General features: G+C 39.9%; 2 protein-coding genes across 3 annotated transcripts in view; both read right to left on the bottom strand.

Annotated features, from left to right (window-relative positions):
• Nucleotides 1–333: 333 nt before the first annotated feature.
• lrp11 (low density lipoprotein receptor-related protein 11) lies at nt 334–8479 on the bottom strand. Its single transcript, XM_058612929.1, has 9 exons — nt 7631–8479; nt 5816–5976; nt 3958–4099; nt 3701–3826; nt 3075–3248; nt 2034–2234; nt 1877–1933; nt 1681–1776; nt 334–1048 (listed from the first exon to the last, which is right to left on the bottom strand). Exons 1-9 carry the CDS (start codon nt 8253–8255, stop codon nt 894–896), a joined length of 1737 nt encoding a protein of 578 aa, XP_058468912.1. The 5' UTR covers nt 8256–8479; the 3' UTR covers nt 334–893.
• Nucleotides 8480–9392: 913 nt separating this feature from the next.
• map3k5 (mitogen-activated protein kinase kinase kinase 5) overlaps nt 9393–27118 on the bottom strand; it is a 76369-nt gene continuing 58643 nt past the window's right edge. Inside the window, exons 17-30 of one of the 2 annotated variants that reach the window (XM_058612927.1) lie at nt 26415–26551; nt 24002–24107; nt 21085–21242; nt 18336–18513; nt 16826–16843; nt 15795–15972; nt 15553–15721; nt 14678–14863; nt 13450–13555; nt 12687–12939; nt 12484–12596; nt 11319–11443; nt 10933–11009; nt 9393–10547 (exon numbers count right to left, since the gene is read on the bottom strand). In XM_058612927.1, the coding sequence (XP_058468910.1) occupies nt 10487–10547; nt 10933–11009; nt 11319–11443; nt 12484–12596; nt 12687–12939; nt 13450–13555; nt 14678–14863; nt 15553–15721; nt 15795–15972; nt 16826–16843; nt 18336–18513; nt 21085–21242; nt 24002–24107; nt 26415–26551 (1865 nt within the window). In that variant the 3' untranslated portion in view covers nt 9393–10486. The remainder of the gene's footprint in view (nt 10548–10932; nt 11010–11318; nt 11444–12483; nt 12597–12686; nt 12940–13449; nt 13556–14677; nt 14864–15552; nt 15722–15794; nt 15973–16825; nt 16844–18335; nt 18514–21084; nt 21243–24001; nt 24108–26414; nt 26552–27118) is intronic. The other variant, XM_058612928.1, reaches the window with a different exon arrangement.

Here is a 27118-nt window from a genome sequence, read left to right as displayed (position 1 = left end):
CAGGAGGTAAACACAGCGTGGAACATTCCAACTATATCGACGCAGAGGGGAGGAGTGGAACGTACCAAGTCTGAAATTATCCAGTTTTTTTGTTGTTTTTGCTGTTTTTTTAAAAAAAATGTTGTGTTACGTTTAACGCCCGTCTCGGGCTGTGTCATGTTTCCACCAAGTTTTGTGAAATTTGGTGGAACTTATTTTATAATGTGTCCCACTTGGGGACTACTACTGAGCAATTTTGCACTTTTACATATTCCCTTTATTTTAAATATACATTTTTGCCAATTTTCACCAACGATGCGATCCTTCCGGAAGAAAAACAAATAATCTCTGATATATAATAAACTTTAATCTTTAATCTGACAGGACAGACAGCACTTGGGAGGGAACACATCTACACAGGTACAGTGAGTCCAACATGTGTTAACTGCAAGATGAACACATGCATCACACATTCATTTAGGAGTGAGGGGATCTGAGGAGAATTCACTATGGCTTCCTATTATTCTGGGTCACTTAAAACAGCAGGCACTAGTACACAGCGTGAAATATGGTGCAATAGTGCCACCCAGTGGCAGAAATACAACAGGTTTTTATATATGCAGCAAAAATAATAAAAATATTATTAATAAAATGATAAAAAAAGAGCCTCTTGTGTGTGTCCCAGACATCAGAGGGGAGAATACAGACAGCAGTGTTGATATTTCTCCACATAAGCGTGACGGTGTGATTGTTTTGGACAGAAACAGCAGCAGATTTCAAAGGTTCTTCACGCCGTTGGTTAGAGACGAGACACTGAGAGGTGCAAATTCAAAAAGAAGTCATTTTGCTCAAACTCTCTCTCTCTCTGTCGAGCCTCGTGTTCCGCCGCAGACACACACACACACACTGAGCGGCTACAGGTACATGCCGTTGATGAGGTAGTCGGACTCCTCCGTGGTCAGAGGCCGCGCCTTCTTCAGCTTGTGACGGACGAGTCTGAGGCGACAGCCGATGATGAGCAGCAGCAGCGCCGTGATGATGAGACCCAGAGCCAGAGGAAGGATCGCAGCTGCGGGAGGGAAACGGAGACAGACGATTACATGTGGACAAAAACTGAAATAACGGGAAAATAAACAAACTACACGTGTCTCTCTACAGGAAACATGTTTGGTCTGTGTCAAAGTGCGGCTACTTCCTGTTCCTGCTGATGTTTAACGACAGCTGTGGAAAACTAAACACAAGTCTGTTTTATTTTTTAAGAAATAACGACTAAAATGTAAGATAACTAAAACTAACTATATATATAGTATAAATATATAATAACTAATAGAAAAATAAATTATGATTAAACATGTATTTTAACATACTAAAAACAACAGTAACATGAAAGATAACAAACATTTTATCTTAACAAAAGTGTATTGTATTTCATAAGAAAAACAAAAAAATTACAGATAATATAAAAACGTCTATTTAACTTCATTTTATAAGAATAACTGAAATGAAAGAACCAATGAAATAAAAGAAAATGAAAACATTTCATACATTAAAATAATATATATTTTTTTTAAATCTTCAAAACTGCCATCAAATATTTTGACAGGAAGTGGCTGCACGTCACACACGCACAGACCAGATTATGTTTCTGTTACAGATCAGATTATGGACAAACTGGACAGAGACAGAAGAACGTGGTCTGACCGGACTCAGGGACAGGATGTCCTCCTACGGCTGGAAACGGTTTAGAGACGGGGACGTCATCGTTCTCCGTTTGACTCTGGGAGATTTTAGGAGCAGCTGCAACAACAAAAAATAACAACACAACTTCAGTTAATTAATTATCCATCTATCCATCTATCCATCCATCTCAAACTGCACCTTTAATAAAAAAACTGACCTATCTCTGTCTGCTTGGTGATGGGCGGAGCCACAGTCGCTGGGTTCAGAGCTGCACCTGAGAGTTTGTTTACATGAATTGTTATTGTTTACATTTACATTTTTATGTCGCAGTCACAGTAAAAGAGTCAAAAGTAAAAAGCCATCGTAATTCTCACTTTTTTGTACACATTCACTGACACAGTCCGATTTCTGCAGGAAGTTGTTGTGGTTGCCCTGGCAACCTCCGTACAGGAAGTGCTGGCACTCTCCGGCGGTTTGGTCGTAGTACCAGCGCGGGAACGTTCCTTTACACGGTCCGACGACTGGAGCTGCGGCACATGGATCTACACCAGGAGACGGCGCCGCACCAGATGTTACTGGGGAACAATTTGGATCAATTATTAGTTGCTTATCAGGGAAAAACAAACAAACAAAAAAAAAGTACTTTGAGAGTAGCACTGTGACAAAACACTACAAGGTCTCATCTGTGTGTTTGACATAAAGGTATAAAGTCTCAGAGTTAAAGGTCTGGTCTCAGGCTCAGTGAGAGATCAGATGTCAGGCGAGACAGAGCTACTTTGTTTCCTGCTCTGACAGAAGGAGCTGTTCTCTGTGGGAACGCAGAGAGAGAGACAGACAGACAGAGAGAGACAGACAGAGAGAGAGAGAGAGAGACAGAGAGAGACCCTGAGGCTTCACCATGACGTTCAGTTCTGTGACTCAGTGGCAGCTCACAGCGGCTCCATCTGCTTCTTCATGCACTAAAACCATCTCTCTGCTCTTGGACTTGTCACAAATGCTTCATTCAGAACTTTCTTCTCAGGTCAAATGTCCTTCCACGCGTCCTACATCCTTCCTCGAAGTGTTCATTGGTTCACACTCTTCAATCACTTCACGTCTTCATCTATAAGCCAGCTGCTGCAGCCTGTATAACACATGTCTGTCTTCACACTGTCACCCAAAACCAAGTCTTGCTTTTGACAACTGTCAAAAAAACTTGAACTTATTACAAAAACACTGAAAGCAGCTGCTTCCTGCTCTGGTGTGCTGACGTGAAATCAGTCAATTTAACACGTTTCCTTAGCCTTTGAAGACACTTATGACTTAATATAATACATTTTCTCTGAGGACATTAAAGGTAAGGTGTCGTGTGTGTGTTTTCCATCTAAACAACAACAAGCAGCAGCTTTTCAAAGACTGAAAAGCTGATCTCGTACCTTGACTGACCGAAGTCCTCGTCTCACTGGGACTTTGAGGAGGAGCGACCTTGGTCCTGTCCTGACTGGGGACCACAATCTCACTGGTCTTCCTGGGTCCGCTCTGGAGCATGGACACGTCCTCGGCTTGCTCTCCGTCCACCGGGTGAGTCACCGTCTTCCTGCTGCTGTCAACTAACGAAGTACAACACACAGTAAATGTCTCTTCCTTTATAAAAACACGCCCACTAATCGTTCAAGTGGGCGTGTCTCGAGTGTCTCTTGTCTCTGCCGTTGGACGAACTTAAATTAAAACCACTTTCAGGTCCAGTGAGTAAGAAATAGTGTCATCTACTGGTGAGACTGCAGATTGACATGGGACTACGGTGGATTTGTCTCCGTCTTCGTCCACTCAGAGAAACGCGTCGGCACAAAATGGCCGCCTCATACAGCAAGGCCCCTGCGTAACGTATGGATTAAAACCCTCATTCTAAAGCTATAAAAAACAAAATAACCTTTATTTTAAGTGATAATACACTAAAATAAACACACCTATGGGTAGTATATTCAATTTCTGCCAAAATATGTACATTATTTACAACATTTAACTCCAATAAATGTAAAAGAAAACAATAACCGAGTCTCACAGTTGGGACAGAAGTCTTCGTCGGAGCGATCCGGACAGTGTTGCTTCCCGTCGCAGGCGTACGTGATGTCGATGCAGCAGCCGTCGTCGCACCTAAACTGGTAGTTTGAGCAGTGACCGGTGCAGACTGTGGGTGGGCACACACACACACACACACACACACACACACACACACACACACACACACACACACAGCACGACTGTCAACGACGACAACAACCTGGATTAAAGATTCAGTCGCGGGAAAAAAACACCAACCTTCTGCTTGGTGTTTGGGCGCCAGCACGGTGACGGAGACGTTGTCGGAGCTCTGCTGACCCGCCGTGTCCGTGACCGTCATCTGGAACGTGTACACGCCCTCCTGCAGATCGCTAATCTTCAATAATCCCGGATGAGTCACCTTTAATACACATTTTATTATAGAAAAAAACAAATTAAGACGAGGCAACAGAAATCATATCATAATATACTTTGTTATCGATAATATATATCATGATATAAATTAAATTCTGTAAGGCTGGACAATATAAAATAATCTGTATATCTATAATCTGTATGTTTTTATATGAGATATATGTGGATATAAAGCTGTTTGTGTTTCTCAAAGATTGAGAGTGAAAAATACACTCTTAAATAAAAATAACTAGCGTTTATTATCTGTATGACATGATCTTAACATTTCAGATTTTTGGCTTTTTAATGTTAAATAAAGGTTATTTACATGTGTTATAAATAATTCAATAGACTACAAATACGGTCGAATCCTGACCCTAACACAAATAATTAAGTGTCAACATTAAAGAAGCGTTATTCTGTGAATTCCATCTCTTTTTTAAATCCGTGTATATAACATTTACTATATAATATTTAATGTATATAACGATTATCAAAACCAGTGAAGTCATCACAAAAATCCAAAAACTCTAACACTACATCTCGTCTCATGTCACCATATACAGACATAATATCCATATATATATGTTCTCTTTGAAAACATTACTGGCTTCTTTATCTAAACGTTCTTAGATAATCTCTCTTTAACTCAGCGTAATGGGATTTTCTCTGTGTTTTTTCTTTGTTAACATGCATTAGCGCCTGTGGTTTCTCGATGCTTTAGGAAACCACATTTGACGTTGCCATGGTGATGAGTGGTTTAGTGTGTGTGTGTGGTGACTGTGGAAGCTGTTGTTGAAATAATAAAGAGATTTCACTGGTTAACCGAGAGGCTGAACTCATCGAACTGATTAATTTAGATAATAATAATAACAATAATCTTTATATATATATATATATATACATGCATATATATATATATACGTATATACATGCATATATATGATTTATAAAGCACATTTCATGACTTACACAGTCAAAAATGAAAGAAAACAGTCGCTCTAACAAATATGACACATGAAAACACACACAGATTTTACTAAGTACACATGATATTTGACTTTTTAATGATTATATATGGACCATAACTGATGCCAGTATTAATATCTAGGTTTTTCCCTGCCTGCAGAGGTTTATTTATTTATTTAGCCTCTTCTGTGGGGAAATGAACAAGACATTTTGTCTACTAATGTTGCAGCAAATAAACAAATAAACAAAAAAGTCGTAGCTGTAGAGGGCGCAACATAGAAGTCAGGGAGGGGGCGTCAGATGACACGATTACTGACATCCAATGATTCAGTTTAGAGCCGAAAATCAGCCGATTGTGTTACTGTGCTGATAATGCTAATAAATAAATAAATAAATAAATAAATGCTAATAAAAATCCTACAGTCCTGACTGTTTCTTTACCACTAAATAGCTGCTTAGTTCCATTCATTTTGACAGTCTGAGATAATGTGCGTTATGAATGGTTTTCTTTTTTTAAAAAAAACAGGCTTTTTTTTTTTAACTGCAAAAGTGAAACGTGATCATGAAGAAGTGAGTGTTTGTATTTAAACAGGTTCTCGTTCAGGTTCTCCTGTAATGATGTGGACAGACAGAGGACACGCTCCGTATCTCTGTTGAAACTCAACAATCCCAAATACACACACACACACACACACACACGTGTAACTGGACTCCGACACCTGCTGCTTATTCATACAGCGCACAACCCGCTCACCTTCATGTCAATGGCCGTGTCTCCTCTCACCAGAGTCCACTCGTAGCGGCCGATGCCGTGGTCGTCCACGCTGTCCCGGCCGTCCAGCACGGCCCAGTCTGTGGGCAGCTGGATCACCACGTCCTGTCCCGCGTCGCTGCGAGGAGGCTCGTCCCCCCCGTCTGAGAGAAGAGACACGCACTTATATACACTATCACATACAGAGCTGTTTTTTAAATAAAACCAAGAAATCATTAAAACAGAATCATTTTTAGATTAGTGGAGAAAAAACGAGACAGTTGAGAACGTTGTTGTCACTTTTAAGCTTGTTCAATCTTTTCATAAATATTGTCCGGAATATAATTCAATCATTCCATTTCTTTATATATAAAAATTTGAACAAAAGCTGTGTGATTTTTTACATTTTCACTCAATTTGTCCATTTAGTAAAAGGTGATTTTTACATTTTTACATATGATTAGTTTTATTTTAGAGATAAAAACTTTAAATAATGACACATCTCTACATCTGGTTAAGAGATTCCCTTAAAAACCACGAATCTTCCCTGATTAATCCGCAGGTTATGGTTTAGATTCATAGTTTTTTTTCTCCATTAATTGTAACTTTTGAAGCAAAGAATTTATAAGAGAAGCTGAAACAACAGGAAATAAGGCTGTTTTATGAACAAAGTGCTTAATTTACCAACAAAACAGTGATTTTCAAACCATTAACTGTCAAATACTCTCAGTTTTAGACTTTTTCAAACCCATTCTGTGACTGATTTTGAGGCTTCATGAGTAAATAAAGAGAGGAGACGCCATGAAAACACCTGCTTCTGCTCTCTGTGTTCTGACAAATCATTAACTCAGGTTGAAGCAGATAAGAGTTTGGCAGCTACAGCTGAATTATGGGAGTGTTTTTACAGGTGATGACACGTGAAACTTAAAAAACAATAAATCCTAGTAACAGGAGAAATAAAACTAAACAAGCACGAGATTTCACCTGATAAAAGTCGACCTTTGACCTAAAGTAAAAGAAAAAGGGGAAGCAGAATTCTCATCATTTATTTACTAACATACGTTTATATCAATTTTATGTCTGTTTTATGAACCTGAAAACAAAGTTCTCAGTAAAAAATTTTTTTTCGAAAAAGAAGCCAAAAAATGACTTGTTTTTGCACCATTTTTACAGTTGCACGACATCCAAACTGCACAGACTCTTTTGTTTATTAATTATTTTAATTTTTTCTTAATTTATCCTATTCAGTCTTTATTTTCCTCTAATAAATCGTATTATGAAAAGGTTTTTTTGTCATGATTTCACAATTTTGAGTGTTTTCTTTTTTGTGTATTATGTTCACATGTTTGAAATAAAGCCTTCATTCATTCATCCATTCTCTTATGAATACAAATCACGATTATTTTCACAATCGAGTCCATAAAAATGTCAGAAAATGTAGGTTTTCATGATTTCTTTGTTACACGGAGCAAAGAAACCAGAACATATTCACATTTAGGAAGCTGAAAGTTGTTTTAACTATTGAGAAAAACGTTAAAACTGATTAATCAATTGTAAAATTAGCTGATGGTTGATTAGGTAATGGATTAGTAAGCGATTAATCATCGCAGCCCGACTCCTTTGGTCAGAAAATGTCTTGTTTTGTCCACAAACTGAAAACTTTGTTACATGGAGCAAAGAAACCAGAAATATCTTGTTTTAATTATTAATAGAAACACTCCAACCGATTAATCGAGTATCAAAATAGTTGATTAATCGAATAATCGTTGCAGCCCTATCATAAATGGGTCATAAATGATGAGCAGCATCATGTCTCACCTTGTGTCGCCTCCTCCATCTCGTCCTCCTCCTCCCCGGGCCTCCTGGAGGAGCCTCTGGATGGAGCAGCAGGGAGGACACCGTGTCCCTGTCCCTGGCTGTTGTTGACGGTCCTGCTGTACGTGCTGAATCCCTGCTGCGGGGCGAAGGAGCACACGTGTCGGCCTCGGTAGGTGCAGTTGAACAGGTAACAGGAGAGCCCGTCCCCGGGCTCCGGCCTCGGCTCATCCTGAACCACCGCCACGGTGCAGTGCGGCTGCGAGCAGCACGCGTGGAGACAGTCCCTCCACGTGAACACGCGCTCCGGCGCCAGCAGGAAGGTGGCGCCCTTTTCGATGGAGTCCCTGGCGCGGATGATCCGCTCGCCGGCGGCGTCGAAGTCCCCCGCGCAGGAGTCAATCACCGCGGCGGCGGCGTCTCCCGCTCGGTGCGACGCCTGGTCCTGCTGCAGCTGCTTGCGGAACTCCTCCAGCAGCTCCTCCACACCGGAAATCTTTGATTTGAGGTCGGATATCTGAGAGGAGCGAGTGTCCGTGCGCTGGACGGAGGACAACAACAACAACGACGACAGGGTGAGGACAAGAGGGAGACGCAGCGGAGGATGCTGGCGCTGAAGCAGAGCCATGATGAGGAGGACGATGACGGTCACGCAGATAAAACCCACGGAGACTCTGCGACGCGTGAAATATCAGATTCTTACGTGAACATTTTCACCTAAATCACACACGTATTTTCTTACATTATTATTAACATTAATATTAATGTTATTTCAGGATCCAGGTGAACGTTTCCTTCGGTTGCAGAGCTGGAAAAAACCGGGTTGTTGTCATGGTGAGGCGGAGACTGTCGCGAGATGTGAAGGAGCTCCTCCTCCTCCTCCGCACGCAGTGACGTCATTACCTACAGTAGCTGCACCTGACTGACCGGAGTAGGTTCTCAAAAGCTGGGGCGTGGCCCACCAATGGGTCGCAGGTGATTTTTTGTGTGTCCCCCACACACATTTTTCACAATTTCACAATTTTTTTTAACCAAAGTTTTAGTTAAGATTTATTGTGATTATAATTATTTTTTTTTTTTAATAAAATGCAATTAATTTACCAAACATCTCTTGGAAATAATGAATTAATCTAATCATGTAATGTAAAGTATAATTACATTTATTTTAAGATTTTCTTCTTTTTATATACATTGCTTAATTAACTAAATGAATTAACTTAACATTTATTTAAGCTTGTCAAACATTTTATTTTCTTTCTTTACACACACATACAAACTTGTTTTTATATATTTGTGAGGACAAATCATAGACATAAGGCATTCCCTAACCTTAAGCATCACAACAAAGTGCCTTACCTTAACCCTTAACCTTACCCTAACCTAAAACCAGGTCTTAATTGTGGAAAAAACTCTTTAAAGGCCCAGAAAAAATGTCCCCACAAAGATAGGTTTGTACCTAGGTCTTTTGGACCTCACAAACACACACACACACACACACATATGTATATATATATATATATATGTATATATATATGTCTATAGATTATAGATATATATCTATCTAATTCTATATACTGTATATATACGTCTATATTTCTATATGCTAAGCTACATAAATTATATGATTAAACTGTACATTTTCAAGTCTACATTACATATTTTTGCTTTATATGACATAATGTAATAATCTGTGTCTTTGTACGACTAAAATAATAACATTTAATCTCCATGTGGTCACGTGTGTAACACATTATCTGCTTCACAGTTTCAAGATGAAAACTTTTTATTAAACAATGACACAAGAATCTTGAATTTCAAAACAAAACAAACACTGCTCATGATTTAGTTTCTCCCCTCCACTGTTTTTGACAGCATCATGTTCCATGTGACATATTTCCTATTTTTCATCACAACATGAATGTGACTGAATGAATGACTGCATCACACGGGCACAAGTTTTAGTTTAGTCAGCGAACAACAGTTAAAAACAGAACAAAATGATCCGACGCCACGTTAATTCACAAACTAAATGTTAACCTCCTATGACCTTTGACACTAGAAAATACAATAATAATAACAATAATAATAATATCAAATTTAATCTTTCACGTGTTCGTCATAGGTTATTCATGTTTATCAATATGTTTGATTCCCACATAATAATTATTATTATAACACAATATTTACATGTTTGTGAAAAAAAATAAAAAACAAATGGAGATTTTTTTTTTGATATAAAAAAGAAATGTGAGAAACAAAAACAATCAAAAAATTAAATTAGTCTTAGTACGGATTAAACAAAAACAAACAGGGCATGCGCTGACATCCTTCAGATTACCTAAACAGATTAAATAAAATAAAAAACGTTTTAAATAAAGTAGTGATGTGATGTTTTTGGAACGTAGTATTTTTGTATCTCAGGCTTGTGTTAGAAAAACGGTCAGTTCTGTAAACGTCTCTTAAAGACAGGAGAAAATAGTTTTTTTTAAAGGTTTTAACGTTTGATTCTTTTCCCACAAATTCTCTTTTTCAAAACACCTGTAACAAAACAAACGAGTGGCACTTCTCAGTAATTGTTGACCTCAAAAGTCCTCGTTTTCATCATCAAAAAGGTATGAAATACTACGACTCTGCCGCTCAGGTCACAGAATTTCTCTCTCTCTCTGTGTGATTGTGTGTGTGTGTGTGTGTGTGTGTGTGTGTGTAACACACTCGCACTCTTCTTCTCCTGAACGTCTGAAAGCTCTTCTATAAATACTGAGGTAAAGAGAAGAAGAAGAAGAAGAAGAAGACTGAGCTGAGGGGGACGACAAACGTCCTGGTTTCTGGTTCTGAGTGGTTGCTGCCATGTCGGGGGCCTCAGGTCGCCGTCTGTCTGTAGTCTGTGATGGTTTTCCATAGTTTACACAGGATCCCACCTCTGACAGAGACAGTTACAAACATACAGCAGAGAGAGGAGGACACGGCTTAGACAATATACAAGTGCCTCAAAGGCATCTGTCCACTCAAAACACAGTTTTTGTCATTGTTGAGACCAAAAATGCCTGATTTTGTTTTTAAGAGTGTAACCAAACCTCAAACTGTTAAGTTGTAATGTTAACTACTGCGCATGTGTGAAGATGGAAGTGGAGTGTACTGCGCATGTGTAGAGTGTGTGTTTATGGCGGCACCTGTGGTTATTCATGTGAAATGCGATTGCTAAGTAAAGTCTCAGTTGAACAACAGTAGTTGTGGTTATTCATCCAACACGAACCCCCTTTTTTTCCAAGTGTATTAAACACTGAATATAGAAGAAAGCATTTTACCTCAGTCTTAAAGTCTTCAGGTCGTCTCTTGTCACATCGTGGAGGATGTCGTTCAGCGTATACTCCTCGTTCAGTATCTGAAGACACAGACAGGAGGACACGGGTTATGAGGACGTAATTTAGTTATTTTGTTGTGTAAACAGTATTTTATAATGTGGCAGAAACACAGTTGGGATGTATATTGTTTAAATAAAAAAAGACACAGGGAGTTACTTTAGTTAAATTACAAGCTGATGAAGACAGCGCAGACGCCAAATAATCTCTTAAGAGCAGAAGTCGAGTACTTTGTCTCCTTCAAAAGATAAGTTGTCTCCCTCAGCTTTAATGAATCAATTCATTTGTAGTTGTTCAGTCCAGCTCCAGACGGTAAACGTGTAAAGACTCACTTTGTCTATGGAGTCCTGGTCTGCACCGTGAAGCCTGAGCCAGCTGCTCAGCTCCGGGTCTTCACGTCTCTCCGCAGGTGGACTCGTCTGTGTCTGTCCCTCTGAGGGTGACGTGGGGACGTCTGCTGGAGAAGACGGGGACAAACCTCTTAAGTACTATAGATATGTGTCTGTGTGAAGAAGAATGACGTGTGTTCAAGAGGAATCTTCTGAATGAGTGAGTCACTGCTGGTTCGTGACCCACAGATCTGTGCCACAGGTGCACTCTTTGGTAAATTTGCTGTGGGAATAACACACAACTCCTTATATGGACATCCTGGGAGTGTGTGGGAGGTCACATATTCAGGCTTTTCGGAAAGGTCTTCTTATGTGTTGTTGAGTCACAGTTATGATTCATTTTATGTTGCATATTTTTGGAAAAAAACAAGAGTGGCAATAATTGTGCAAAAGTCACGAAACAGACTGTTTTTCTTTTATTTTTGTTCATAAAAAAACATGTTTCCAAATTTCACAGATTTAATCCAATTTTGATAACTTTTTGTTCAGGTGCGTTTATATAAAGTAGTTGTTGAAAATGAAAAAAACAACAATAATAATTTCATCAGACTGCCGAAAGGTTGTGCTGAAAAAAACGATATAAGACTAGTATTTCTGTATAAGTGTAGAATTGTTTTCACAGCCTTGGGATCGTGGTCAAAGTCAGTCATCTTAATTATATAATATATATATATATCTATATATATAGATATATATATATGTATAAATATTTATATTTATATATACACATATATACATATACATATAGATATATATGTATAAATATTTATATTTATATATACACATATGTATATACATATACATATATATATATTTATACATATATATGTATAAATATAAAACTCTACCATCACTTTTTAACATATTTAAATGTGGAATAGTTGGCAAATCATCTCTATCTTCTATTTTCATACAAATTGACTTGTAATGTGCTCGATTTAAAGCAGGGACTCGACTTGACCTCAGATTTGTGACTTAATCCCATCTCTGCTAATCCAGTTTAATTCCTGGTAAAAATGAATATTAACATCACTAATTCTACACACTGGAGCTGTAAAAGTGATTTAAATGTAGAAGAAGAGTGTTAAAAATGACGATGAGGTCATACCTGCGGGCTCAGATCGCAGCCTCAGTAGTCTGATCTCCTGCTCTCTCTCCTCCAGCACTTGCTGCAGAATGGCCTGATACTCCCTCTCCTTCTCCAGCAGCTGTTCTAGCAGCCTGCAGTCAAACACTTATCACCTTAATCTCTGACAAATTTAATAACAAGTCTTCATGTGTGAGATTAGACATCGTCGTCGCCACCGTTACCTGTTGGTCTCCAGCTTCATCCGGCCCAGCTCCATGCTCACGGAGCGCTGCGCGTGGTGCGACTCGTGCGACACGGTGGAGCTGAGCGTGCTGACGCCCGACGTCGCCACCGTGTCGTCGTGGGCGGCGACGGGAGGCGCCCGGCTCTGGTGGGCGGAGCGTCCCACCGTCTCGCCATCGTCGTCCACATCATCCACGTCCTGCTGGTCGGCGGCGTCGCTCTCGGAGGCCAGACTGAAGTGAGGCCTCAGCTCTGCACACACACACACACACACAGAAGACGAGATTAACCGTAAAACTTTATTTTAGATTTTAAAGCCATTATACACTCATACAGACATATTTATAAGTAGTAACATTTCAGAAACAAGGCATTTTAAAGTGCTTTACAATAAAAAGTTATAATAGGCATAATAAAATACAATAAAAAGGAGTTTGTAGATAAAATTTCTACTAAAAACACTCAAAACATGGAGGATAATTTAAAAATATACAAACTGCATGTGATTTAGTAAAGACATACTCAGCAGCTCCTGCCTCTATTTCACCTATTTTTGCCAAGAAAACAAAGACTAATTCAGATAATGATTCTTAATCTGAGTTTAGGATCAGATTAAGCCGCTTTTTGCAGAGCGATCGCCTTGGAAAGCGTCTGACGCGTCGTTATCGGACGGTCGGCGCTGCCCGGAGCGGCTGATGTTTAAGTTTAAATTCATTTAATGACGCTCTGCTCCAGATTACAGAGAGAGATTATGAACTGTACCTGGCACCAGGATGGTGATGGCCGTCTGCACGGCTTTACGGATGATGTTGTCCAGAGCGAACATCCAGTGAGGCTTGATGTTGTGGTTTCTCAGCACTTTGTTCACCTTAGAGACGAGAAAAACAAAGAGAGACTGTGTTTTAATACCGGATCTTTTCTATTATTATAATGATTATTGTGGCTGATTCTCATCTAATTCCTGTATTTCACTTTAGATTTTTGTAGATTTTGGTGGTGTATATCCTGTGTGTGCTGTATTTTGTGTGTTTTTGTTTATTTGTGAGATTCCTCTTAAAGAAACATGCAATTGTGAGGAAACCTTCCTTGTTTTTCTGCGACAGAAAGCATCTTTGAAACATTCACTTGGGAATGATTTGGGTAAAATATCTAATTGCCATTAAGTCAAGCTTCAGATCATATTTTTTAAACTGTATTAATTCACGCAGCACGTTTTGTGAAAAACCTGCAAAAAGGTGAATTTAGTTTGTCATTTGCCAAATAAACAACAACTTTTTGAAAGATTTTCTAAAATATTTGTTTTCTCGTTACTGTATGTACAGCATTTCTTAAAATTGAGGACAATAAAAAAAAGAAACATTGAATGTGCCATATTTGCAATTTGCTTATTGTGATATGAGTTTAAAGCAACTGTTCCCAGCTGCATGATTTTCAGCCACATCTACACTTAATAGTATCTATTGATGACCACCAGGGGGCATCAGAGCCTCACCCTTGAGCAGGATTATGCAATACGTCCTCCTGATTGAAAAACAACCACTTTCATCCTGCACTACAGTCCCATTTCTGACAGGAAGAGACGGAGAACGCCGGCCTCTTTAACGTTCACCGTGCAATTACTGCACATGAAAAGCTCGACACCTCCCACTGCGTCACGTAAAAAGGTTAGCAGTTATTTTACAAAATGTATCTGTGTGACGTGATCTCTGTGAGTCTGCAGCTCACAGGAAATCACATGTTAAAGACGCAGGAGGAGAAAAAGAGAAAAGCGTGAGGGGAATTTAATCAAAATCTGTAATAAAACAAGATAAAAACATGATCTTTAACAGTTTGTTCTGTCACTGCGGCAAATTCTGAATGTGATGGACGAGCTGTGGCAGAGAGAGAGAGAGAGAGAGAGGTGGAATATTTTGGGTTTGAGTTGATTTATCGTCGGCTGATTTAATAATTCAGTGGCACGAGCCGAGACTCGGTCGGTTAAGATACTCACAGCGTCCTGGAATCCGAATAGCACGACCTGCAGCTGACTGATGGCCGTGCTGTCAAAGTCCAGCTCCAGCTTAAGCTGGGAGAGCGTGTTGGCGATGATCTTCCTGTCCGCCATGCGCACAAAGTCGGCCAGGCTGACCACGAGGGTGGAGATGAGCTGAGGCTTCAGCTTCGTCTCCTCCGAGCCCTGGAGGTGAGACGGCGAGACGGCGAGAGGAGGGTGAGGACAGAGGCCATGGCAGGTTACACTCACCAGCCACTTTATTAGGTACACTCTGTTTCTACTTATTTCGAGATTAAATTCTCTTTTAAGACAGTGGCACTATTTAACTTCAGGTCGACATAAATCAATGAAGTTCAGCTTTAACTATGAATTTCAACAGTTCTTTACAAATGAAATTGAAATCAAAACAAAACAAAGGCTTCTTTTGTCGAGCTGCAGCCTCCAGAAACATGAAAATCAACAAGTTACATGGTGATAACTGATTGTGATGCATGTTAGAACAGATTATTTTCAACACCACTAATCAGATTCGAGAGAAAAGGTGCTCTAAGTGACTGAGCTGGTCTGAATGTTTTTAAAAACTGCTGAACTACATGGATTTTCTCATAGAACCATCTCTAGGGTTTACAGAGAAAAGTCCAGAAATAGATCAAATCAAATAACCACTTCAGTTCTCAGGGAGGAAGAAAAAATGTCTTGATTAAAAATCATGATTAAAAAAGGCAACAGTAACTCAAATAACCACTCCCAGTATGGAGAGGAACATCTCTGAGGCTGAAGCGGATGGACTACGGTGTCCCCTGTACCTAATAAAGTGGCTGCTGGTGAGTGTACACCAGTGTGTCTGAAGGTTCCTGCGCTAACTATCACACCTGTGTGAGCGCCTCCATCAGGTTGGCCACCACCTTGTCCCCGTCCTCTGTCAGGATGTGGTGCAGCGTGGCTCGTCTCTCGCTGTCCTTCCGAAGCATGAAGAAGCCCGAGTCCTTCTCGTCGGGGGACGGCGGAGCGCTGTGGTCCTCGAAGTTCTCCACCGGAATGCTGCGTCAAAAGCGTCATGTGGGTCCATTGCTTTCATTTTTTTTTTTTTTAATCTTCGTGTTGTTTTTCTTACCTGAGAAAGAGGGACCTGGGCCCTTTGACATCCTTCTCGCTGTAGCACTTGATGCTGGGCTTGAAGATGAAGGGGTTGGTGTTGAGGTCGTTGTCAGGGGAGACGGAGCCGTACTCGCTGCTGCTGCTCGTGTCCTCCACCACCACCGGCACCGGCAGAGAGATACTGCGGATGTACTCTGAGGAACACAAACATACGTGCAAACTAAGACCTGGTGCTTTGTGCGGCATTTACACAGAGCGTTAATCATCTGCTGCGGTGTTGTCGTAGCACAGATGGAGGCCGTGTTTGGCAGAATAAGCAGTTTCTTCAGCTTCTTAAATGTGAAAATTTTATGGTTTCTTTGCTCCATATAACAAAGAAATCATTAAAACTAAAGTTAAACCTAAACTTAACAAGTTTGTGGTCAAAACAAGACATTTCCAGGTTTGGGAAACACTGATTAACATATTTTCAACATTTTATGGACCAAATTAATAGATTAATTGGGAAAATAATCGACAGATTAATTGATTATGAAAATATCCTAATTCCAGGTGAACTGCTGTCTTGAAATTTCACAGTGTATGGATTATATAACACAGGAATTATAGTACAAGTATGGCGCCTTACTCTACTTTTGCACTGTGGTTCCTGGTTCTTAAAGCCTTAAAGTTTCCACATTGTTTTGAATGTATTCTTTACCATTTTTAAGTGTTTTACGACAGGTCAAATACATGTGATGCATGTTTATGTCCTGTATAAACTGTGTCTTATTCTGCAGCTGTTTCCCTGTGGGGACCACTGAAGTATGTTTGATTTTAGATTAAAATGTTTATGGAGAAGTATATAAAAAAAAATCTATTCTGAGATCATGGAGTTGTTGAAGTCAGGAAGCCACGGGCAGAACAAAAGAATGAAATCAAATCTGAAAGCACTAATACAATTCTCCACTCCAAATGTTTTCCTAGAGCTGACGCTGTGTTTATAAAGTGTTCCCTCTAGTGGTAAATATGTGTGAAACAATAAGAGGAGAGAGTTAAACAACTCACCCGTCCCTGGTGACAGAGCTGTGAGGGAAACAACGATAAAACAGCGTTATTTCTATGTTTAAATAGACAAGAATCATCATTTACAAGCACACAGGGAAGCTGTTTTCTAATATTTGCCCTGCTGGAGCCACATGGAAACACGATACATGACACTTAATCAATCTGCAGTTAAAGGACACTTGCAACGAAACACATATTGACTTTCAGTGATAACGCAGGATTGTCGGCTCTTAAAATTGACCTCAGTGTCGTTGTGACCAGATTTACTGTCATCATTATCCGCAGATAGCAGGGGGGAAACCTGACCGCCGGGGATTAAGTGACACTAAAAGCATCTCGGCTACATGGCCACGCAATTAACTACACCAAGTTTAACCTCCAGTTAGCGGCAGCAGGAATCTCAAACATGCTACGTAGCCTCAAGTGTTTCACGGGGGAGCTAGTGTTACCTTCATTTAATCGCAAAGTTAGTTCTTATGTGTATAATCGCTACTTTTTTGGGCTAAATTGACCCTGAAAAGCTTGAACAAAATGCTGGAAAATTGCACTAGCATTTTTAAATTGACAGCAGAGTTAGCATAGATGTTAGCATAAACAATGACAGATGCATGTTTTGCCCAGAATCTCAATTAAACTATAGTATTATTAATAATGATGGTATATTTTCTACTCTTAGTAGTACCTTTTTTTACATAGGTGACATAGTATTTTGTCTATATCAATATTTTCATATTCTACTATTTCTATTCCGTTGAATGAATGCTTGAGTGAATGTGTGTATGCTAGTATATGCTAGCTGAATCGAAAGCTCTGCCCCAATGTCACTGTACGGTGCTTGTGTATAGCGACGATAAAGGAATCTTTATCTTTATCTTTATCTTTTTTACCACCATTAATTCTGTTGGGGTTCCAGATAAACTGTGCACTCCAGTTGCTGCTCCCTTAAGCTGGATTTCCAACTCGGAAAGGGTTAGCCTCGACACAGCATTCTAAAATAAACACTTTGCTACTCAAACTGTTAACTGCACTTCTCTTTTATTTGTTTCACAATAATCAGTCGTACACCATAGTAGCGTTCAATTTTGTGTCCGTGGACATGTTGCTACGCTATTTATGCGTGCAAAATACCGTGTTTAGCTGGTATTGCTAACTAAGGCTAACAATCGCTACGGCAAAGACACAGCAGCAATTTTTGATTTTCTGACTTTACAACAAGTAACAAAGGCAACGTCCCAAACCAGTTAAGACTTCCGACACCATAAAAGACTAAAGCAGGACGATGTGACAAAGGCTGAACAATTTTGAAGAAACATCTTGTGATTTTGATATGATTCGCGATATGAGAACGGTACTTTTTATGTAATGTAATGTAAACTAACCCAATTTTTATTTGAATTACGTATTTAAAATGATTACTGCATAGGCCAGGACAATATTTAATCAAAATGTCACACATTTAGGCTTTAAGAATTTTGATAAAATTTTGATTAATTGTGGACCCAGACGTCACCTGTGAAGCTGCCCTTGCTCTTCTTCTTGCGGCTGGTGACCGTGAGGAACTCGTCAGTGAGCAGGTCCAGCGCGGTGGCTCTGCGGTCGGGGTCGGGCTCAAAGCAGCGCAGGATGAAGGCTTTGGCCTCCAGCGACATGGACTCCGGGATCTCTGGGTGGATCTTAAACATGCCCACCTGCACAAAGACAACACACACAGACACAAGGAGGCAACAGTGAGTGTTTTTCTACATATGAAGCTGTGCCTCAGGCTTGAGTTTTTCTCCACTGTGGGACACGAGCTGAGAGCAGAAAAAAACACTCCAAGTTCAAGAGAAAAGACACTCATGACAATGGGAACGGCAGAAATTCCTCTCGTGGATCGACGAGGAATGTTGACCTGAGGTCAGCGGGGAGATGCTGCCCCTCCCAGGAGAAATTCCACAAGGATGAGTGAAGAGTATATGGAGACGGTTTCACTGCTCGTGAAAAGTCTCCACACCTACACAAAGTGCAGATGAAACATGAGATTATCCTCTTACAGACGGGACACAGCTGATCTACTGTGATGTTCAAGATTGTTTTTGTCAAATACTGCATTCAGTACAAACAGTATTTTCCGGTGGACGACCTGCTTGCCCTTTAGTTGCCAATAGGGGGCATAAATAATGTTTTCTGAATATTTTCAGAGGAAGCACTTAAGTTTAAGGGGCCTCAAATTCACGCCCTGTGGGCCACACATGGATCCTGCGATAAATTTCATGCAGCCACCTACAGTAACATCAATAAGTTCTTTAAAATCTTCAGAGATATGATCACAATATTTAAGTCATGATATGATATTATCGTGATATTGTGAAATCATATTACTGTGATATACTCACACAACAGCTCGAGATCAAAAGTAGCTTTTTTCCCCAAAAAGTTTTACTTTTTTTCACTTAAGTTTTCATACTGGCATTATATTTGGCCAATTATAATAGGTGGCTAACGGTGTAAGGGCTGTATTATGTTTTAAATTCATTACAGAATTTAAAACCCCCTTTAACACCGAGTGTATCACAAGCTCACTTTGCATTACCGTAATTACGCGACGGTTTGTGTCCAACTGTTTCTGAAAACTGAGAAGTTGCTCGTCTGAGCACAACATATGGTTATTAGGGTAAATTCACTCACACAGTTGCAGGAAGCCGGCGAATCAGCGTCTTTGTCGCCAGAAAGGGGAAAAGGTGGGAAAACATGTAGATAGTTTCCATTTTTTGGACATTGAGACAGTGTTTATTGTGTCAAATTTATTTTAACCACCCCCTGCTGACCAGACTAGATGCATAGGTCATTTGAGTTTGAGACCCCCTGATTTAAGCAATTACGGCTTTTCTATTCTATTCTATTTTTTGTTATTTACATGGTAACAAACACCTCAAATCCCTTTAATGAAGTTGCTCTGGATGGAACTTTCCATGATTCACGGACTGAATTGCTGTTCAGCAGACAAACCCCTGAACATACAGCACCATACAGCCCTTAATGAATGACACATGGCGAGTGGCACTTAACTTTTCCCTCCAGTGCAAACACAGCGAGTATAGATTTCAATGCACACAGACACTGGGGCGGGTGATTTTGAGCCACACGTTTGTTTGTGGTTAAACAAATACTCGTCGCTGCTCAGCGGCTCCTGCCTCGGCTCCATCGTGTCACAACACGCAGGTGGAGACGCAAGACAGGTGCACAATGGCTGATTCAATAAGAGGGAAAAAAGAAAAAGAAGCAAAAACAGATTTGCTGATTATTTTAAATGAAAAGTAAAGACGCAGCAGTGGCGAGGCACTCTTTTTTTTTTTAACTCGGAGAGGGTGAGGGTGCGGTGGTGTGTTGTGTCATAATAACGCTCCCTGGTCGATGCTGGATGAACTCTTTTTCCCGTCAGGGTTTTTGGATAAACAACGCCAAGTGACGCAAATCCAACCGTCAGTGTTTCACGGAAGACTCCGTCCTGGTAGCCGAGGGAATGTCGTAGTGAAAACAAAGGCTAATAATAATAATAAGAGGATCAATATAAACATATGCATTACAGTAAGGGGTCATGTTTCTGTTGCCATCACACTGTGCTAATACTTTAATGACAAAAGGTTGTCTACACACACACACACAGCTGGTGCAGCTACTCTCCTCAGGACAATGCATTGACTTCCATTCATTTGAATATACTGATATTTTTTGTCTGCATACAGGCGTAGTATTTCAGTATTTGCAGTCAATGTTAATTTGTTCATTTTAATTCATGGATTGTTTTTTGTGTTGATGGATAATTACGCACTTTGTTGTGAAGCTAAACCTTTCAAATATAACATGGATTCCAGCTGTAATAACCACATGCACATGAGCTTTTGTATCTCATGTTCACATGAAAACAACAATAATATAGATGGGAATTATTGATCCTAGAGTCTTGATTTAAGGTTAAGAAGTCACTCTTAAGTTTGGGAATCGCTCTCATATAAAGGCACACAAAGAATTCTATTCATTCATTAGAGGGAATTTGTTTCTTTTACGTGCATATAAAAACAAACGCTTTGAATCCTCGACTCCTTCCAGCTCTAAGACGACGGACCTTTAATGACTTGATTGGTAGAAAAACACCTTGTACCACACACACACACTCTGCATCTGTAATTTATCTGTTAAAACAAACAGCTGTTCACTGTCCCTTCCACAATGTGTTTGCTAAAAATAGCAGATGTCCAGTGGGACAAAGTGTCTCTCACCTTGAACATGGCGGCCTGCGGTTCCCCCAGCTCGTAGAACGGCGGTTTGCTGGTCGCCATTTCTATGATGGTGCAGCCGAGGGACCAGATGTCCGCTGGTTTGCCGTATCCCCGAGGACCCTTGTCTATGATTTCGGGAGCCATGTACTGCAGTGTCCCTGAAAAACAACACAACAAACATGTGATGACTCATTTTTCACTAACCACTAAAAATCTGCTTGTTTATCAGCTTCAGAATAATTTCTGGGAGGAAAAAAAACACTTGTTTACATTCATTTACACTCTCACATTAGGGATTTATTTTCTCCCTTCTGTTTGAACTACTGAGTTTTAAATTGGTACAAATATTTTCTCATGTACATTTAAGCAAGAAACTTAATTCCAGTGTCTTCCAAAAGGGTTGAGTTTACAAGATTTTAGCACCCCCTCACGTGGAAAAGGTTCAGAAGGCTCAGAGTTTGCCAGATGTGGTGTTTTCAAATATGATGGAGCCCATTAAAGTGTTATAACATTATAATTTTAGTCAGACAGAGTTCAGAAAAATTTAATTTGTCTTAGAAAAAGTCTCCCAATGGAAATTAATCATACTTTGCATTAAGTTAATGCATTTTAACACGTGCACGTCCCATGGTGGATACATAACTTCATTGTGTTTATTTTAAATCTTAAGCTGTTCAACACATTATCTATTATGACTGTGATAGATTCATACAATATAATTCTGAATTAATAGGTAAAAAAACCTGTGTGTTTTTACTGTATGTCTTGTCATTTTTTTCAGTACTTAAGGGTTTTAGTTCTTAGCTTTTCCTTGTTTTTCTTCTTCTAATTATGACATTGTCAGAAGCTGGTGAGGAACATCTTTTTTTGCTTTAAATGTGTGTTTTTTTATTGATACCATGTGAAATGACAATAAAGAATCTTGAATCTTAACATTTATTCTACATGAAACAAATAAGTTGTGGGTTAAACACACAGCAGTCTCTGTTTTCAATTAAAAAAAGGTATTATATGCTTGTAAATAATGTTTTATGTCTGACTGTGTCTCTACCAGCTCTAAGGATGACATCACGCAGTGTTTGCCAAACCTTTATATATATAAAGACTCACTTTTTTTTAAACAATCTTGACCCAAAATCACCATTTTTAACCACTTGATGTCACCACCGCGTGAAAGAAACACGTGTAAATACCAAAAATAGTTTTTTAATAAGACCTAATTATACGTTATGTGTGCTGGAGGTGAGGAGACCACTCGGGTTACAGAAGCTTCAACAGGGATTATGGACTTGTTTGAGTCACAGCACAGAGACCTCTTCCTGCTGCTGGGTAATCACCGCTCAGTCCAAACTAACACTTTCAGCTTCACATTCAAAGGACTCTTTTGTTCTAAGAATAGCTCTCAGCCTGCGTTTCTGCTGCTTTTAGACGCTCGTGTACTGAGCTAAAAACAGACAGGCTTCACATTTATAGCAGTGCAGAGCCGTAAAAAAGGAGTAGCCCAAAATTTCTTGACAGAACTCCACCAGTCAGGGTGAGTCCCCGTCTGCTCCAATCAGCCATCAGACCGGGTCGGACTCGTCGGAGCTGCAATTGGCCCGGCGTAGTTCTGGCATCACGGCGCCACAGACTGGCCAGATCTGACCTCACACTCAAACACACACAGCCTCAGAATAACAGCAGTCAGCTATTCTCAGTGATATCACCTCCTGGAACCGAGGCAGGATTACTTCTCTGAAAGAGCGGACCCCGCCAAAGAAAATGATTATCTCACTGCTCTGCTTTATTTATGGCCACACTGAGCAAAGTTTAGCCTCCTGTGGTATTTAGCACACAGCTCAGGCATTTGCTCTTGGTGTGAGGGTGACAGAGAGTAATTAGGTCGGACAGTGAGTCAGAGACCACGTGCAGACCCGGCTTTAACATCCTTAACACCTTCTTACGGCTTATATTTTATTATAGGGCTGCAGCTATACGATTATTTTCAGTATTGATGAATCTGCCTTAGGGTTAGATTTTGTCACTGGCAAATTTGTTCTATGGCAAAGAAATAGTCAGAAATTGTTTCCCAAAGCTCAAAAATTATGATTTGTTTTGTCTTCAAGTCAAAATGATTCACTTTGAAAGAATGAATCCTTTTATGGAGCAAAAAAGCAAAAGAAAATATTCACTTTTAATTAGCCGCCTTTAGTAACTTTAAACAAAAATGCTCAAAAGAGTTGATGGTTAATTTAGCAATGTAAGCACAATTTTGCTTTTGCCCGATGGTTAAAACTTATTTCATGTTACAACATGAACAGCACGGACACTGCAGGTGGGAACTGAAATACTACTGAATGTATATGTTCAATAAGATCCAGAGTGACCTGGACTCTCTGCACTCCTCAGTTCAAACCCCACAGATAAAAGAAGAAGCTGGTACATGGAAGAAGACGAAGAAGAAGAAGAAGAATTAGAAGAAGACAACAGCAAGAAAACCACTTGCCCCTTAAGATTACATTCAACCATCGCCGCCCTGAGGCAATCTACTGGACTAAATGTGACACTTTTTGCAAGTACTATTCACATGAACACGCACAAACATAGGGCCCAGGTGGTAAAATACTGGAATTCCTCTTTAAAATTTCATCCTGTTACCACATATGATCAGACCTGGCGTCTACAGCCTCTGTGCGTCAGTCCTTGTCCCAGTATACAAACAAGTGGCGATATATTGGATGATTTGTGTCTACCTCCACTACACAAAGTGGTGATTATGCCCTCTTTCAGTTTCTGGTTTTGGCTCGTGGCTCGTTGTCACTTCCAGTCCAATCCAGTGAGAAACGGCAAAGAAAACCCACGAGTGCAGTAACGAGCTACAGCGTCGGTCGAGATGATTGAATTCCCCTTTAACGCCAGGTGTGAACAGCCACCGTACCTGTGAACGTCTCCGTGCAGGGGTTGATCCCAGCCAACCTCTTTGACGTGCCAAAGTCAGATATCTTCAGGACGCCGCTGTAGGTGTTGATGAGAACATTATCACCCTGCAGATTTAAAAACAAACAACAACAACAAGACAGTCAGTGACAACACAGTTCCCTGACTCTCTCTGAGGTGATATGAGGTGCCAGCAAACGCTTAAACATGATGTGGGAGGAGGAGGAGGAGGGGGAAGAGGAAGAAGGTCTCCCTGCCAAAAACAAGGTAATTAACATTCATGCGCCGCTATAGTTATGCTCATGTGACCCAGCTGTTGAAGCAGGAGGATGCTTGAACTTAATGACTGTGTCTGTGAGCAGAGTGTTATCTCTGTTAAAGGTTTGTTTGATTTTTTTCATCACCGACATAAAACTAAGACAAGAGAGCTCGTCTTTGAACTATGGAAAACACGCTGTGCAAATAAGCCTGTCTCACCTCGCCTCGCCTCGCACTGTCTCTCGTCTATTGTATTTATTTGTATCTTCTATTATGATAAACATGTTCTCTGAGCCCCTTTTTTTAATTAAAATGTTTTTCTTGCTTTACTGAAGCCGCCATGCGCAAAGGGACAAAACAGCCACAGTGTGTGTGTTTAGTGTTTTAAAACATACTTTATGGTCTGTAAAGGCCACCGTATTTCTCTGTGTTTACTGTGTTTATCTGCAGTCTCACTAGTAGAGGTCACTACTTCTTACACGCAGGACCTTTTAAAGGAAAGGATTCATCAATTTATACGTCAATTGCCTTGGGCTAATTGGCTTGTGTTAGGTCAGGTTATTAAATCAGAGTCTAGTTATAGTATTGGAAACATTTTTCAATTGGTGTCCCCAAAATCTCTTCATCTGAAAACTTCAAACTGATTAATCGCTTTTGGCCAAAAATCTGGCAGTTTATTAGTCAAATACTCGCCAACAGAGAATTTTGTGTCCTGAATACCGTGTCTCAACAATTACTGTACATTGCAGTTGGAGCACACGAGGACATCATGTCTCGTACGAACAGGAGACATTAAATTCGTCACGTAACGACCTGAGATTCACACACTAAAGTCTAATGTGTCATAGCTGCAGGGGTCTGTGCTCCTCTCACAGTGTTATTATTATTGTCGTTGTTGTCAGTCACGCACCCAGCGTGGCCGCTGGCCAACACTGACATCCTTTTTCCCCATGGAGGTTGTGAAGACGGAGCTCGGGTTTCTGTGAGCGGGGTGCATCGTTTTACTCTCTGCAGCGCTCACCGTTTCGTGCTTACTTATTACAAAACCCCCTACAATAAAAGCTGTGATGGTCACAAAGTGCGTTTAGGGCTGGGAATCAACACTCATTCTCCAAATTCATGTTCAGTTCGGGATTATTTCTTTTACAGCACTAATTTTGCTTGGATACACAGAGAACTAAAAAGCTGTAGTGCAGTTTTTTTTAAAATCCAAAATGACACCAGATATCTGCCCTGAGGCACGCCGCTGCCTCTTGGCGACCATGTTTTCAGGTTCAACTATTCTCTCATGATAAACACCTGTGGTGTTTTCTTTCACCCCGCTTTACCTGTGCACCAAAAACATCAAGAATGTGCCAGAAACAAAACAAATCAAAGGATTAACCAAACCTCTGATGAGTGATAATGTTACGGTGGTGGTGTTGTTTTGCATCTTTTATAATGGAGTCTCTATAAATCAATCATTTAGATGATTCGAATGATGAAATACATGACATTATAAAGTTTTAAAAAGTAAGAATTTGTGACAAAATATTAATGCTAACAGCAAGAAACAGAAAATTAGCATTTTCCCCCAGGTTTTATTTTCTCATAGAAGTGAAGCTGATTTAAAAAATGCATTAAATTAAATTAAACATATTACATACGCGCATTCACACTTTTTTGACCAAAAGGGATGATGTATAACTGTGTTACCTGTAAAAAAAATCCCCACTATTTAATCTTTCCAATAAAGATAAAGAATAAAGATCAGTTCTAATTAGAAAATCCATCTTTTTGAAAACACAGCCCCCCAAATGCAGCCTGGTACAATATTACCAATGAGATGATTATACAATATGAGATTATAATTTTTAACTAGTCACTTTCCTCATTAATCTTCATTTCCTTAGTGGGGTGGAGATGGTTTTTTTCCAAGCACATGCATGAGAGGAAGTTGTGATTAATTTATCAAACTATAAACTTGCTCTTTACTTTGTGAATTGGATCGCGTTGGTATTTAATCTTAAAAAAAGTGTTAAAAAGTTAAAAAGAAACACTGATCTACACAGTAGTTTTTTATGAAAATGTATCAGCAAAGAAAGCAAATATAACACATACAGGTTAATAAATAATGATTCATTGTTATAACAAGTTAATAAGTTGTGTGTAGTTACTTTGATGTCCCTGTGTGCGATCTGGTTGTCGTGCAGGTACTTGAGTCCCTCCAGGATCTGGCGCGTGTAGAAGCCGATGGTGGATTCGTTGTTCTTCAGCGGCCCCCACTTTGACCTCAGCAGCGCAGACAGACTCCCTGCATGCGGCCAGACAAACAATCACTGCACTCACTCTCACCTGAGATCAGTGTCTGACAACTCTGCTCGTCAAAGTATGATCAGTATGTAGCTGTACTCTGTACTGTCTGTATAGATTTGCATAAATGCATTCCTCTTAAAAAACAGCAGGTTTTTGTGTGATTGTTGGTTTTCTGGCATAAAACTGGTTCTGTGAGGAACACTTACATCATGAACTGTCATTTAAAGTCATTTAAAGACAATTTAAACACTTTTAGACTCTGATCTAGAAAGATGGAGACTGTTTTGCGAGCAGCAGCGGTGTTAGGCAGCATGGGAGTAGCAAGAAATAACAAGGGAAGGAGGATTTTTAAATGGACCAAGTTGACCTCAGTCTGATTTACAGACTGAGGTCAGCTGATTACAGGTAGGATGTATGAATGCAGTGTCCTGCATGAACTGAAACAAGGGGGGCCAGAACTTTTCAATTAGGGGCCCCTCAGGTGTGGAATTCCCTGTACATCTAAATCTGTTTTATGTTTTAAGTCACTTCTTAAAGCTTACTTATTTAAAGAAGCCTTGCAATA

This window comes from Solea solea, chromosome 17 (assembly GCF_958295425.1).
Source record: "Solea solea chromosome 17, fSolSol10.1, whole genome shotgun sequence".
Classification (NCBI taxonomy): Eukaryota; Metazoa; Chordata; class Actinopteri; order Pleuronectiformes; family Soleidae; genus Solea; species Solea solea.
This window is presented reverse-complemented; position numbering and strand designations above follow the sequence as displayed.